The following is a 14,637-nucleotide window of genomic DNA, read 5'->3' as shown; positions in this document are numbered from 1 at the left end:
GCACCTCAAAAAAATTAAATATTGAGAACTTTTTATTGGTTGTACATTTTCAGTGAGATTTTTTTAAAAATTTCTTCCATTTAACATAGTAAATATAGAAAAATCAAAAACAAATCTTGGAAGATGATGATTTTGGAGGTGGGAGAGCAGTAAAAAATTTAATAAAATGTTTTGAATTTTTTAAACATTTTTTGGTTTATTTAAAACATAATAAAAAATTCACAATGAAAATTTAATCATAAATTACTCCATCCCAAAAAAAAGAAATCATAGGTAAATTTTTTCATGTATCTTATTATAAATTTGTTGTCAGCCTTGTTTGTTAGTTAATTTAATTTGAAGTAAAAGAAGCTTTAAAAAAAATAAATAAAATATCTTAAAAAGAGAGTAGAAATTAGAAAATAATTATATTCCAATACTTTAAATTTTGATTATTAGTTGATGTGATATAAAGAATTAGTAATGTTTTGTTCTGTTTAATTTGATGGTAACTTCTAAAAGGTTTATTTAAAAAATAATTTTTTTAAATTATTTTCTCATTTTCATTGTTTTAAGTCATTTTTTATCTTAAAAATTACTGCATGTTTGAATAAAGAAAAGCCAAGAGAAATAACATAATCTGTCATTTATTAATGATAAAATATTATGACATATCTGAGCAGGAGATAGGATGCTGAATCAGAGGGATTAGTGTATTCATTATGCTTTAAAAAGTAAATTTGGTAAAGAGAAAAGTTAAAAAAAAATATATATATAATATATAATATATATATATATATATATATATATATATAAACCTCTCAATTAAATGTAAATAACTGTAAACCTCTCAATTTATAATTTTGAAACCGATAATATATTTTTTAACAAATAGAGGTGTGGTTTTTTTAACTGTCTAAAGGTTTTATTAATTATATTAATCTCATTTTAATGTTCTAATTAATAACTTATTTTTATACTTAAATATCCTTATCTAATGGATAAACAGTTGCAGGTCACCAAACCCTTAATGACATTTACTGTTGCATTAGTAATACTTCATTTATTATGATGTTTATTAAGATTTAAGTTGATTTATTAATAAAAGTTTATCATTGACAATAGTACAGTATCTATTTGTATATGTATAAACAGATACTGTACTATTCTCAATGATAAACTTTTATTTATTAATATATCAACTTCAAAATATATATATATAAAACAATGTTTTGTTTATATGAAATGTTAATGTAACAAAAAAAAGAAGGAGGGTTTTTACCACAGTTATTGGTTTTCACCCTAGATTTCTCAAAAACTACTGCAAATATGGCTATGAGACTTATTCAATATTTCAGGTAAAAAGCCATAAGAAATCACCAGTTCTGCCCGCCTTAATGCCCTAAAATTTTCAATACAACCTCCATTTCAATGGAATAGTTAAAATCTTTCACTAGCTGTGCAAATGATTTCTCCAAGGAGAACTCTGCACAGCTACACAGATGTGTATGTGAAAAGAGCGGGAAGAGCCTGTTTTTTTTTAAGTAATTATATATTTTCTGTTTTTATTTTTATGAAAGCAATAGTGAAAAGTATTATGTAAAATTTGTTTTGTAAAAGACTACACATTTGATTTATGAAAAGTGAAGAGTTGCTCTGTTTTTAAATGGGGTTTTCAGACTTTCAGAATGTACTTATCAAAACAATATTTTGGAAGATTAGTCTATGAAAAAAAGATAATTTTATGCGTGATCTGTCAGTTGCTTCTTCAAACAACATGTCAGATAGGAACATTTTATTTTAAAAATTTGAACCAATTATAATGCAAGAAATATATATTAAATCATGAATTTCTATTAATCATTTTTAAGCCAAATTAACCAATTACAGCATAACTTTAAGAAAAATGTTATGCTGCAAGTCACTTAAGAAAACAAAATATTCTTTCCCAAACAATTAGTATAGTTAGTTAAGATAAAGGGTAAATATGAAAGATTGTCAAATAACTAACATTAAAAAAAAATATGCAAAAACGATGTATAGATTTTTCAACTATTCACTAAAAATTACTACTCAGAAAATGGCAGACGTAAATAATGCTAAGTGAAAATATAGAATGTTCTTGAAACAGATCAAATGTGAGAAGTGCATTAAAAAAATCGCTTCTCACAAATTATGCAGAATGGAAAGTTGAAAAGTACTTTAAAAAATTAGTCCCATGGCTCTCAAAGACAAGTAGCAGTTGCTACTTCCAGTGGGAAAATTATCTATTTTATTTCTTCGATTTTATTGTTTAAACTGCCATTATTTTCTTTTGGAGTATTGATTTAGTTTTCTTTGCCTGCATCAGTAACATTTGTTTGTGAATAATAAAGGGGAGGGTTAAGTGAGGAAGTGATAGATATTTTGCCAGAGAATACAAGGACATGACATTGACAAATGCAGGATAATATCATTAGTAATAATATCTCGTAAATACAATTGTATAGATCAGATATTTGTGGTAGATCTTGTTATTTTATTAAAATGTATGCCTGAAGAGATTGTCAGTATTTTATTTCCTTTTTAAATATATTCCTGCAATTTAAGTTTTACATGCTGCCCTGTTGATTATGTCCCATATGAGCATTTAATTTAATTACAAATAATACATACTGAAAATCTCTAAAGTTACATATCAATTTGTAAGTTTTTTATTTATTATAATTTACTTGTAATCAGATTCAGTTCATTTGCATTGTAAAATAGTTTTGCCTGTAATTTAAACTTGTTTTTTATTTTTTGCTTTAGGAATTGCAAGATCTAGGTAGAGACCCTCCCGCTCAGTGTTCAGCAGGACCAGTTGGTGACGATTGTAAGTGTAGACAACTTTATTGAGTTACTATTCTATTAATAATTTGTTAAATTTTTTTTAGTAATTTTAGTAATTAATATATACATAATAAAAATTATCCTCCTTATTGACTGGATGATAAAGATCCAAATTGTTAAATATTGCTGAATAGTACTTAATACTCAAATTTTGTTGTGCTAAAGTATTGAAGACTCAGCTGCGATTTTTAGCATTATAGTTATTAAGAATATCAAAACATATTTTTTTTTATAAAACCTGAAAAAATGTTAAGTAACCATTTCTACCAGATTTTAGAATTTCAATTCAGTGGATATAATATGAAGCTTTGCAGTTTTGAAGTATCACTTTTTACTCTATTCATTCTCTTATCTATGTGTATGGAAAAATTTTATGTAGTTGTGACATCATTACTATCTTAGAATATTATGCTAAATTGCATCTCTTCACCTCCTTTCGAAATACATATCAGAATTATGCAAGGCATTAATGTAACTTCACATTTTTAATGTGGCATTAATGGGCTTATAATGCGGTATGTTATTCTAAGAAACTAGTTTCTGTTATGGAATAATATATGAAGCTTATTTATATATTTTTTTGAATTAATTACTTTTACATTAAAAAAAATTAAATAATTTAGATTTTTAATGTAGATAAAACTAAGGTCTTTATGATAATGTGTGGATTTTCCAAATTACAAAAATAATAGAAGAACAGGCACAATCCATTTATTGTAACATCAAATATCTTACCAAAGAAGCACACATAATGTACACTGCAAGTAAGCATTTACAAAGAAGAATAAATTATCTGGTAATTACTGTATGTTGCCTGAAATGTTACGTAAAGGGATAAAATTGACTAAAGGATTATGTTTATGAAATATTAAGAAAAGAGTGATAGATAAAATGTAATGCAAATGTTTCTTTAAAGCACAAAATATGCCCCTTAACAGCTTGGGGATAAAGGACATGTTAAAGTATTTTAACTTTAAGCTAATTAATATAGGTCAGCTAATTCAAGTAGAGTTATCTTTTTTTTTTAACATGACTCCAGGAATTGTCTTGTGAGGATAATTTATGAAGAACTTATACCAAACTTAACCAGAGTAGTACACTGGACCTCCGAGCTTGAAAGCAGATTGGAAATGCCCATTGACGATTATATTTGTGCTGCTCTGAGAACAATTGATAAACCATGCCATGAAACCAAACCTTTAAGTTACATGTAACTTAGAGATTTCTTACTGCAGAACTAATTCTGTGATTGACATCACAGAATGTAGTTTTGTCATGATTTTTTAATTTTTTCCCATCATACATCTTCATTTGTTAATTTTATAACTGTATTCATTATATTTTCTGTAAAAAATTATTTGAAACCATGCAAGTTCAGCAACATTTATATAAGCTGCAGTTGATCCAGATCTTACATGTGCTATATGTCTATGTAGGGCTTTCCTAGATGAACTTGTACAGTTAGTTGTGTTCAGTTACTTTTGTACTTTCCCCCCATAATTTCAGTGTAATAAACAACTAAGATGTTTTTTTACAGTAATTTTCCTCCCAGGCAGAACTAACTAGAATTTTTTATTGTCTAAAAATTTCCCCTAACAGCACTGCAACTAGGAATGTAGTTTGTCACTGACACTTGATAAACAGATAAACTGACATTTTTCCTACTAAACAGAGCTGACATAAAATTGCCATTAGATTGTAAACGATCCACCATTCAGAATAAACAAAAAAGTATACGAGTTAGATAAAAGAGTTGCAAAATAAAATCATGCAATGATTATATACAACCCAGTCAAATTAATCTGGGCTTCCTTAAAGAAATGGGTTGTTTACAAAAATAGTATTTTAAATTACCTGGTGTTGAGAAATAAATTAACAAAAAATTAAATAAATAATATTTTGATTAGATGATTCTGAAGGTTGGTAGAACTACATTAGTTAGTTGTAAAGAAAAATAATAAAATGTGATTTTAAAATTGAAAAATACTAGAAGTTACTGTAGAAGGAATTATAAACACTTCTGATCGTGGTTCCAAATCATCATTTGACTTAGTGGAAGTAGCTACTATGATGAAGGGACTTAGCAAATCTTTCTTCTATTTTTTCTATCATGCTTAATTTAATGTTTATTAAACAAATAATGTTGTTAATGTTAACAAATAAGTTGTTAAAACCAGAACAACATATAAGTACACTAAATTTCATCCAACTTTTCTTACTACCATTATAAAACAAGGGTAACAGAACATGTTATGACAAAATTTTGCTGTGTTTGTCAGGTGCTAATGTAATAATGAAATGTGTCTTTTTTTCTAAATCCTTAAAACTCCTAACCATTGAACTGTTATTATACAAGCAATATGTTATTATTAAACAAGATTGAAGAACTGTTATATTAAATAAAATGTTTAAGAATATTGTTTTTTTTTCTTAATAAGTTGCATAAACTATGTGAATTCATTCCCTAGAAAAATGTTCTGAAAATCTGATAGGTTTAACTAAGTGTAAAATTGTCTGATCATTTTTATTAAAAGTATGTTACATGTTAGGTGATTGAGAAAAAGCAAGCTTTAGAATGAACTATGAAACCAGTTTTTGTTGAGCGTGTCTTATGATAAAATAGGCCACTTCAGATTATGATTCACCTTTCATTGTGTAATGTAGTATTCAAGATTCTATTTCGCTATCCAAAGTACCCACATATAGCATTGTGTTATTAGATTTTTAAATTATTGTGTTATTAGGTTTTAATACATTTTATTGTGTTATTAGGTTTTAGGTTATTAGGTATTTTTAATACAACGTGTGATAAGAGGAATATAAATTTAGGTTTTTAAAAGTTTTATTTTTGTATAAAAAAAGCATGCCGATAGTTTTTTGATTTTGATAGCTTCAAAAGCTGCTTCTGTTGTTACATTCAATAATCTGATATAAAATTAATTTATATAACTATGGTATTCAGATATGTTCAAGTCTGTGTACGTCTATCTCAGCATTTTCAAGGCTTCACAAATGAATTTTGTGGTGTAGTGATCCTTCAGTTGTGCGGTTGAAAATCTGACATTTAAATGAACACTATAAAATGTTACAAAAAATAACATTTTTTTCTTCAGAATATTAACATTATTTTTAAATAATAATAACATGATTATTTTTAGTATTTCATAATTTAAATTGCTAATTACGAATTGTGAATGTATTTAAAATATTATTGATTTTGTTTTGATACTTCTTCATGTATATGGTCAGCAGCCTGAAGGCTGGTTTGACTTCTTTAGTCACCATCAGTGGCTGCTACACAAAGCTTTGGTGGCTCTAAAGAAGTGTGCTAAACCTTAGGTTAATGTAGTGAGGTAAGAGTAGCCTGTTTCCTTTATCCTCTGAAACATATAATATAAACAGTTGGTTTTTTTTCTCCTACTGCGTTAGGAAATTTGAATATTGCACATTCTGCAAAAATAATACTTCCTATTGAATTCCTAATTAATTTTTCCTGTTGAATTCAGATAATTAGTTTTCACATCACCAAAGAGTTTTACTTATTTTCATGCTAACAGAATATCTTTTTAGTTGTTTGTGCCTTGAAGACTAGAAAGTAGCTTTTCATAAAAAAATTAACCCACTGCTTTATTTTGTGACACATGGGTTGTGCTTATTTACAATTGACAGTCAACTTCTTAAAGAATAGCAAGGCATTATGAATGGTGGATAGTCTCTTTTTCAATATAATAGAAAATCAATGAATTTAATAACATTTTTGTTGTGATTAATTTCTGAAAAACAAAAGAATTGTAGAAAATGTTAAATACATGTAAAAAAAAATTCTTAGAGATATTTGTTTAATGCTACACAACTCTGAAATTATAAAAGCTGATCATGTTATTCTACATTATTCGGTCCTGTCATAATACTCAACTTTTTTCACAGTTTGTTTCTACTGTGTAATAGGTATACTGCATAGTAGTGATAATAAAATAATCTTTGACTATCTTGTCATTTCATGTTTTGTACATTATCGATTTGTAGGTTTTCTAAATCCGCATTGCTAATTTTTTATTTTCCTACTGTTCCTTGGTGTTTCCACAAAATATGTGTAACTGTCAAATAGTGATTTGTATGTTTGGTAATATGTGTACCAGTTTGTATATAAAGTTATTGTATAACTTTTGACTTAGTAAGTCATTGTTTAGTTTTCAATCACTCGTTTCACTAGTAAGCATTCCATCATGATCTTAGCCATAATAAACAGAGAATTTCTAATATTACCTGATTAGGACTCGGTTTATAAAATTCTCCACAAATACAAAATCATTTTATCTTGTCAGGAGAGATGTATGGAGATTATATTCATATTTTCTTAATATTAAACTATTAATGAAAATACTTATCTTTATTGTTGAGACAATGATAATAAAAAATATGAACAATTAATATTTTTTTTTATTTTTATATACAAGTTATTGGTTTAATTTTTTTAGATTATTATTTTAAAATTTAGTAATTTTAAAATTTTATTATCAGCAAAAAATTTTTATATAGTGTGATCTAAGATTAAAAATAGGGATCTAATCGTATATTTAGGTCCAGTATGGCTGATATTTAAATACAGAATTTGTGATGTCAACATCTTTAGCAGTAAATTGATTTTAGTTCATCATTTACTGTCATTATTGTGGATTCTCTTTTCCAAAATATCATTTCCGTAACAGACTTAACGTTTATCACTGCATAAAAATCACTTCCCAAGATTTTATCAAAAACTAATGTTTCGAAAATTTGTTCAGCTTACAAATGTAAGCTAAATGTTCGTTGCAACATTATCTGTTAGCAATCCATTTCAATTTCTGTTTATCAACATTGCCTATTTGTTCATCATTCTCACTTGCACGTTTGCTATGCTACTTAAAACATAATTTTCATATTCTCTTTGACTAATTACTCATTATTTAAAACCACAAAACATGTCTTGTTTAAATCTACTTACTTGTCTGAATATGACTTTCCAAGTCATGTGCATACCTTCATTTTAATTAAATTTTGGACCAGCTTTGAGAGTTTAAAAAAGGAAACCCCCACATCATATTACAGATTATGTTAAGCCTTTGATACAGTTATACAGAAAATTTTTGTTTGATGTATTTGGGGAATGAGAAGTATCATTTGCTTAATGTAGGATTTAAGTATTTAAATATTTTTACAGCTGGGGAATGTTAGTAGACTGAAGTCATAGACAGAGTTATAGTTGTATGGCTGGGAAGTACAAGCAATCAAATGATGTAGACTGAAATCATAGACATGTGGAGTAGAAATCTTCCCCTTTCTTTTTAACACATTCATTGCTTGTTTTTCATTGGTGTATAAACTCTCCATGCTGGATTATATATTTGCTTTTAACTCGCTTAAGTATGCTGGTTATCAACATTTATATTTATCTTGGAATATGAAATGTTTGAAAAACACAACCATGCATTGGGCACTTGTGTACATGAGAGATGAAAAAGCACTGGATTTATATTGTCCTTGCCGAACACTCGCTTCCATGTAGTTGAGCATATTCATAAATTTCTTAATTGTTCATGCTGGCAATTTATGTTAATTAATTCTATAGTCCTTTATTTAGATAAAAATGATCTATTTCTTTGTTTTTAAGACCTAAGTTTATGGATTTTATTTATAAAAAGTTTGGGTTAAATTTATGTGCAATAAATCCTCAATTTATTCTGTATAATCAATAAGGAGATTTAGAATTTTTGTATTTTACTTTTGCTTCAGATTAATTACAGTATATTTTCATCTGATTTCATTTATTATCTGTCTTGTTAATGAATTGAAAATTAGTTTTTACAAAAATATCTCTGAATGTTTTGCATTAGATGTAACAAATAAGTAAAGTAATTACAGTATGTATGTTTTAAAAATTAATGAAATAATACACTGTATATTTTAATGTTTTCATTTAAAAGAATAATAATAAAGTTAAAAATGTGTAATGTACATTTTATTATAAAGGTTATAAATGATTGCCTAAACATAATCATTTAAAATAAAAATAATAGTATCAAGATTAATTATAAAAGTATTGTCTAATCAATACTGATTGAAATACAAATAGTTCATAGAATAAATCTATTTATTATAAGTATACTCTTTCAAAAGAGATAAAAATTCCACCAAAAAAACTGGTTCAATATGAACTAACTGTACAGTAATGAAATATAAATGTTTCTGGTGCACTCACAAACTATACGGAGTCAACAGTAACATTCTGACCCCTGCTAGTAGAGATAGAAAAGCCACACTATACTACCATGCATATGTGCATAGCCAGAAGGTTGTATACATATATCACACACCTTCAACTGGTCAGGACCAAACAAGCTAACTTTATATTTTAAGTTCTTTGCAAATGGATTAATTAGTTTACTGTTTTATAACTTTTAACAAGGGGAAGGACAGAGCATCCTCATAGTTTTATCTGCAGTTAACCAGGCTGTTATCTCAGAGAATGACATTCATAAAACAATTCTTATTTTAAATAACTTCTGTGGTGTGAAATAAATTAAATTTCAGTGTAACAAACTAAGATGTTTTATTTACAGTATTTTTCCTCCTAGGCAGAACTAACTAGAATTTTTTTATCGTATAAAAATTTCCCCTAACAGCGCTGCAACATAGCTAGGTAGATACATTTTCCTACTAAACAGTTGACATAAAATTACTATTAGATTGTAAAAGATCCACCATTCAGAATTAAACAAAAAAGTATGTAAGTTAGAGAAAAGAGCTGCAAAAGGGAATGTTGCAATGATTAGGTTACCTTGTCACTGTAAGTAAATATAACCCAGTCAAATTAATCTGAACATATTTTAAAGGAACACGTTTCATGTTTTTAGTACTTTAGATGTTCATAATGAGATAATGTTTAGCCAATGATCTTATATTAGATGAACTCTATCTAGGGATAAATTTATGAAATTCCATAAAGTAATAAAACACAATTCTTGCTTGTTTATTCAGTAGTGAGATATGGACCTTAACAAATTATATATACATAAGCAGTGACTAGTCCATAAAGAAATGAGTTTTTAAGATCCAGCTTGAAAAACTGGTAGTAGCCGGCTACAGCCATTAGGATAGGCAGCATAATATCGACATTTATGCAAAACTAAGTACGCGGTTCCTGTAGGCAGGAAATATAAACTTAGTCAGAAAAAGTCAGGAATTTTTAGAAACTATCAGAAAAATTGCAAAATGTCAGATAATGTACTTTTTACCAAATTAAAATTATAATAGTTATTAAATAAAGTATTTTTTTAAATAATGCCAAAATATATTGATAAACTTTCCCAGTGTCAGGAAATGGCCCGACACTATATTTGGAATATTCCAGATTGCAGTGGGTTCTCAGTGTTGTACAAAATAGGTTATCCTTAAGTTCATGTGAAGATATTTGGGCAACTTTTAAAATTATTTTTCCTGATATTTGTATAGCGTCAAAATTCAGATTGATTCAATGTGATTGTGTTGATTCAAAATACCAAGATGTTTATTCATGTGGTTTGTATAAATAACTGATAAATTACTAAAATAATTCAGTAGCTTAGAGCTACTAAATGCTATTATGTTAGTAATCATGGCCTTGCACCGTACTTTGATGACATTCTGTAAATACTTAGAATAATAATGACAAAATATTTTTCAAGTAAATATTAATAATGTTTATTTTCTGTTCAAAATAAAGTATTCTGTTCTAGTTTTCTTATCTGTATTACTTTTAGTCATAGTGATTTTAGTTTTCCTTTAAGTTGTGATCATACATATATTCTTTGTTAAATTGAAATCTGTTACCATTTTTATGCAAACCAAGTTATTAAATATTGTTTATTTTCCAAAATAATGTAGACCAGTTTTTACTCCCTTGTACAAAGTAAAGGAAGTATTGTGATCATGAAAAATTTCAAAGGAAATATCCATTTTTACCATCTCTGAATCCATTTTGACAAGTTTCGGTGTGACGTCTACATACATATGTATTGCACATAACTCAAAAACAATTAGTTGAAGGATGTTAAAATTTTGGATTTAGGATTGCTGTAACATCTAGTTGTACACCTCCTCTTTTGACTGCAAACAAGTGAACCAAAAGTATACAAAAAAGTTTTATACCAGAGTTAGAGAAAAATAAAATTTTAATTGAGAAATATTTGGATCTTACAAGGGAAGGCACATCGGTTAGAATCAGACTTCATCTCATTTTTTTAACTTTTTTTTTAATTTAAATATATTGATTTATTATTAATTATTAACCTTTCACTGTAAACATTTTTTTTACTATGAATAATTCAATAGAAAAAAAAACAATATGAAAAAATATCAGAAGTTATTAATGAAATAAAATTTTATGTACTTTTCATTTAAAAAAATTGTATATATGTAATTTAATAGGAGTACAAGGAAGTCATGTGGTATCCACATTAGATTTTTATGAACAGTTTTTAGCAATCTTAGGTGCAAGCCAATTATTTTTAAAAACCGCTTTAGTTATCAAAGCAATTTATTAATAAATCAGGTAACGCAAAAAGAAAGATAAAATCTTTCTTTAATTTCATCAAAAAAGAATTGAAGAAGTTAATTTGTAGTTATTTTTATGCAAGAAACTTATACTGCTTTTTTTTTTCTCCAATGTAATTTACTGAAACAGTTTATAACAAAAAATAGCCTAGTTTTAAATGTGTATTGTAAAAAAATCATTAAAAAATTAATGTAATAATAAATAATAAGAAAAAGCATGAATTTTGCAGCAATGGTGATGGTGGAGGCTACAAAAAGTTATATATCTATTTATTTTGTGGAGTAAATGGCAATAGCATAGCATTATGAGAGTCAGGAAATTTTTATTAAATTGTTTAGTAAAAGTCAGGAAAAACAATTTTAAAATTCAATGGGAACTAAAATATTATTTGCTTAGATGACAAAATTACAACAGCTGTGATATGGACATGTGAATTGGGTGAATTCAGAGATAATTCCCAGATAGTTTCTATGTTATAGTACCAAAGGAAGAAGAAACAGGTTTTGTTCGCCCAGAAATGAGATGAAGGGACCAGTTAGATGGAATAACAGGCAGTAATTGTGATACTTAGCGACAAGAAGAAGAAATCCATCATTAATCTTGTTCATATCTATTTGTAATCTTACAGTAAGATGTGCCCAAATTTTGTAGCCTGTATATCGGTATATGGTTTTACAAAGAATTGGTAGAAGCAGACAGAAGAAACAAATTTCAATAAAATATGGTCATTAATATTTTTTTTTATGTTTGTTCTGTTATAGTTTGGCCAAACATTTCACATTGTTTTAGTAATTTTTTTTCTTTTATTGTGTATTAACACCACACCCAGTCAGTATCCATTTGATTGTGATTTTAGCTAGTGTTATGTTTTGAAAGTTGAAAATATTTATTTCTATCCAAATTTTGCAGGCAACAGACATAAACTTGTCTCTATTTTGTTTTAAAAAAATTATTATTCTTAAAAAATAATTATTATTATTATTATATTTTAATTATTATTATTCTGAAAAGATAAAATTGCTTTCTAAGATTTTATTACAATTTTAAACTTTTAGGCATTTTTTTGATTATTATTATATATCTGAAGAATTATTGAGAATTTTTTTCCAAATCATTTGACTTCTATTAACAGCTAGCATAAACAGCTAGCTACTTTATTCATTTTTAAGAGGTTACTGATACATGCATTTGTTTATAAAAAAAAGTATTTTATTTCAATTACTGTAAGACAAAAATAATTTGTATCGCTGCTGATTTTTAAAAAAATTTTATTTTGTTTCAGTATTTCACTGGCAGGCTACTATAATGGGACCAGTAAGTATGATAATTTTATTTAACTTTTGTTTTTAAAATTTGAATTTTGTTTTATTTTTTTCTTATATTAAGTATTTATCTTTTTTGTTTGTTTTTTTGGAAAAATTGAAATAACTTCCTCATATTTCTTTTTATTTAAATCAGATATTCTCTTTAATATATCTTATATTAATTAATTTATTGTTTCATTGTCATTTTTGTTCATAATTTCCTATTTTGGAAACACATTTCCCAGCAGATAGATAGCTTTTTGATCCCACTATCGTAAAATGAAAGTGGGCATGCACACTACTCTTTAACAGCACCATCGTCTTCAAAGTGCTACTTTTAGTGGCCTGAACAAATGATAATCACAGGGTGATACACAGCCTGTGTGGAGGGTGCTCCAGTGTAGTCCAGAAAAAATAAGGATGCAATTTTTTCTTGAGTTTGAACCACGGTATGAGGCAAAGTGTTGTTGTGAAGCAGAATAATATCTGAGATTGGAAATTGATGTCTTTTTTGACGAAATGTGTTCTTTTGCTTTGTCTAAAAGTTGGCAGTAGTACGCAGAATTCACTGTACAATGTTCATGGAGAAAATCAACATGCAAAACTCCTTTGAAATCAAAAAATACTGTGCCAGAACCTTACCAGCTGATAGTAGAGTTTATGACATGAGATGATATATTTATGACATGACAAAACAACAGCTTCTAATTATTAAATTGAGTATGTAGGACAGGTAAGTTGTATTTAGTTTGCTTTTTTCAAATTTAATACCACTGTACTAGAACTGTAAAGTTGCCCAAAAGTCCAGATTGACTGATTTTCATTGTCTTTTTTTTTTTCATTAAACCAAATGTCATTGTCTATCTACCATTAAACCAAATTGTCATTAGCCACTAATAAATCCTAATATTAAGCTGTGAAACTGCTGCACCCAGACAGTGTTGACTTCAGTAAATATTATAATATAATATCTGGTGAAATACTTCTCAAAAAATCTGGTGGAATATTTTTTGTGATGAGCCAAACATTTCCTTAATCTATTTTGTTTGAAAATGGTTGCCTTTCAAAAACTATGATTGGTTTTTAGAAAAGAATAAGTCTGCTAAAGCCAATACAATAAAGTAATTATCCATGGATTTCTGGCCCATGCCCTTAGCTACTTCATTTTTTCTCTTTAAGAAACAATTTACATAAAATAGAATTCGTTATTGAATATTTTAATCTAACTGGAAATTCTAGATTTTTTTTTTATTTTTAGTAAAAATCTTAATAAAGGGGTTTTTTATTATAAAGGCCAAATTATATTTTTGTTGTTGGAATGTGATTTCCATAGTCTTCACTACATTCTTCCTTTTTGTAGTATTGTGTGACTGTGTGAAAATTTCTCCAGTTTAAGACAAAATTTAGGCAAGTTATTTTTCAATATCCTTATTTTTCATCAAGAAAGTTGCCACAAAACTCGTACTAGTGGCTTCAATGAAGTTCAAGCCAACATAAAATATAAACTAAAGTGGTATTGATCATTGGGTAGATTCAAAATTCAGTAGTGTTTCTAGTGATGACAAAAAAAGTAATTGCTGAAGTTCAATGTATTCTGCAATCTTAAATTCTGGCAGAATTTATTGCTCTTCTGATTTCATTAATTTGAAATGAAAAAACATTGGCTTACCTTTCATGGTAGTTCAAAATATGACATCTCTAAAACTGATTCCACCTAACATGTACAATTGCACTAACATATAATATATACTGTACTGTTTCTTAAGTATACAGCACTCACTCACTCATTTAATCATGAGTGTGTAGTATGTTTAAAGCTAATAAACAATTCCTCTTAGGAAAAAATACAATGTGAGAAATGTAAAACTTATTTCAGTTTGGTCGTATATAAATCTTAAGTCTAGTAATAGA

The 14,637-nt window shown here is 27.2% G+C and overlaps 1 protein-coding gene across 1 annotated transcript in view; it reads left to right on the top strand.

The window, feature by feature from the left end:
- The window catches only part of eff (ubiquitin-conjugating enzyme E2 eff), a 58,857-nt gene that overhangs the window by 18,058 nt on the left and 26,162 nt on the right, over nucleotides 1–14,637 (top strand). The window contains exons 2-3 of the mRNA XM_075361394.1: nucleotides 2,770–2,833; nucleotides 12,705–12,736. Of these exons, the coding sequence (XP_075217509.1) occupies nucleotides 2,770–2,833; nucleotides 12,705–12,736 (96 nt within the window). The remainder of the gene's footprint in view (nucleotides 1–2,769; nucleotides 2,834–12,704; nucleotides 12,737–14,637) is intronic.

The sequence above is a fragment of the Lycorma delicatula genome, chromosome 3 (assembly GCF_047948215.1).
Source record: "Lycorma delicatula isolate Av1 chromosome 3, ASM4794821v1, whole genome shotgun sequence".
Taxonomy (NCBI): Eukaryota; Metazoa; Arthropoda; class Insecta; order Hemiptera; family Fulgoridae; genus Lycorma; species Lycorma delicatula.
This window is presented reverse-complemented; position numbering and strand designations above follow the sequence as displayed.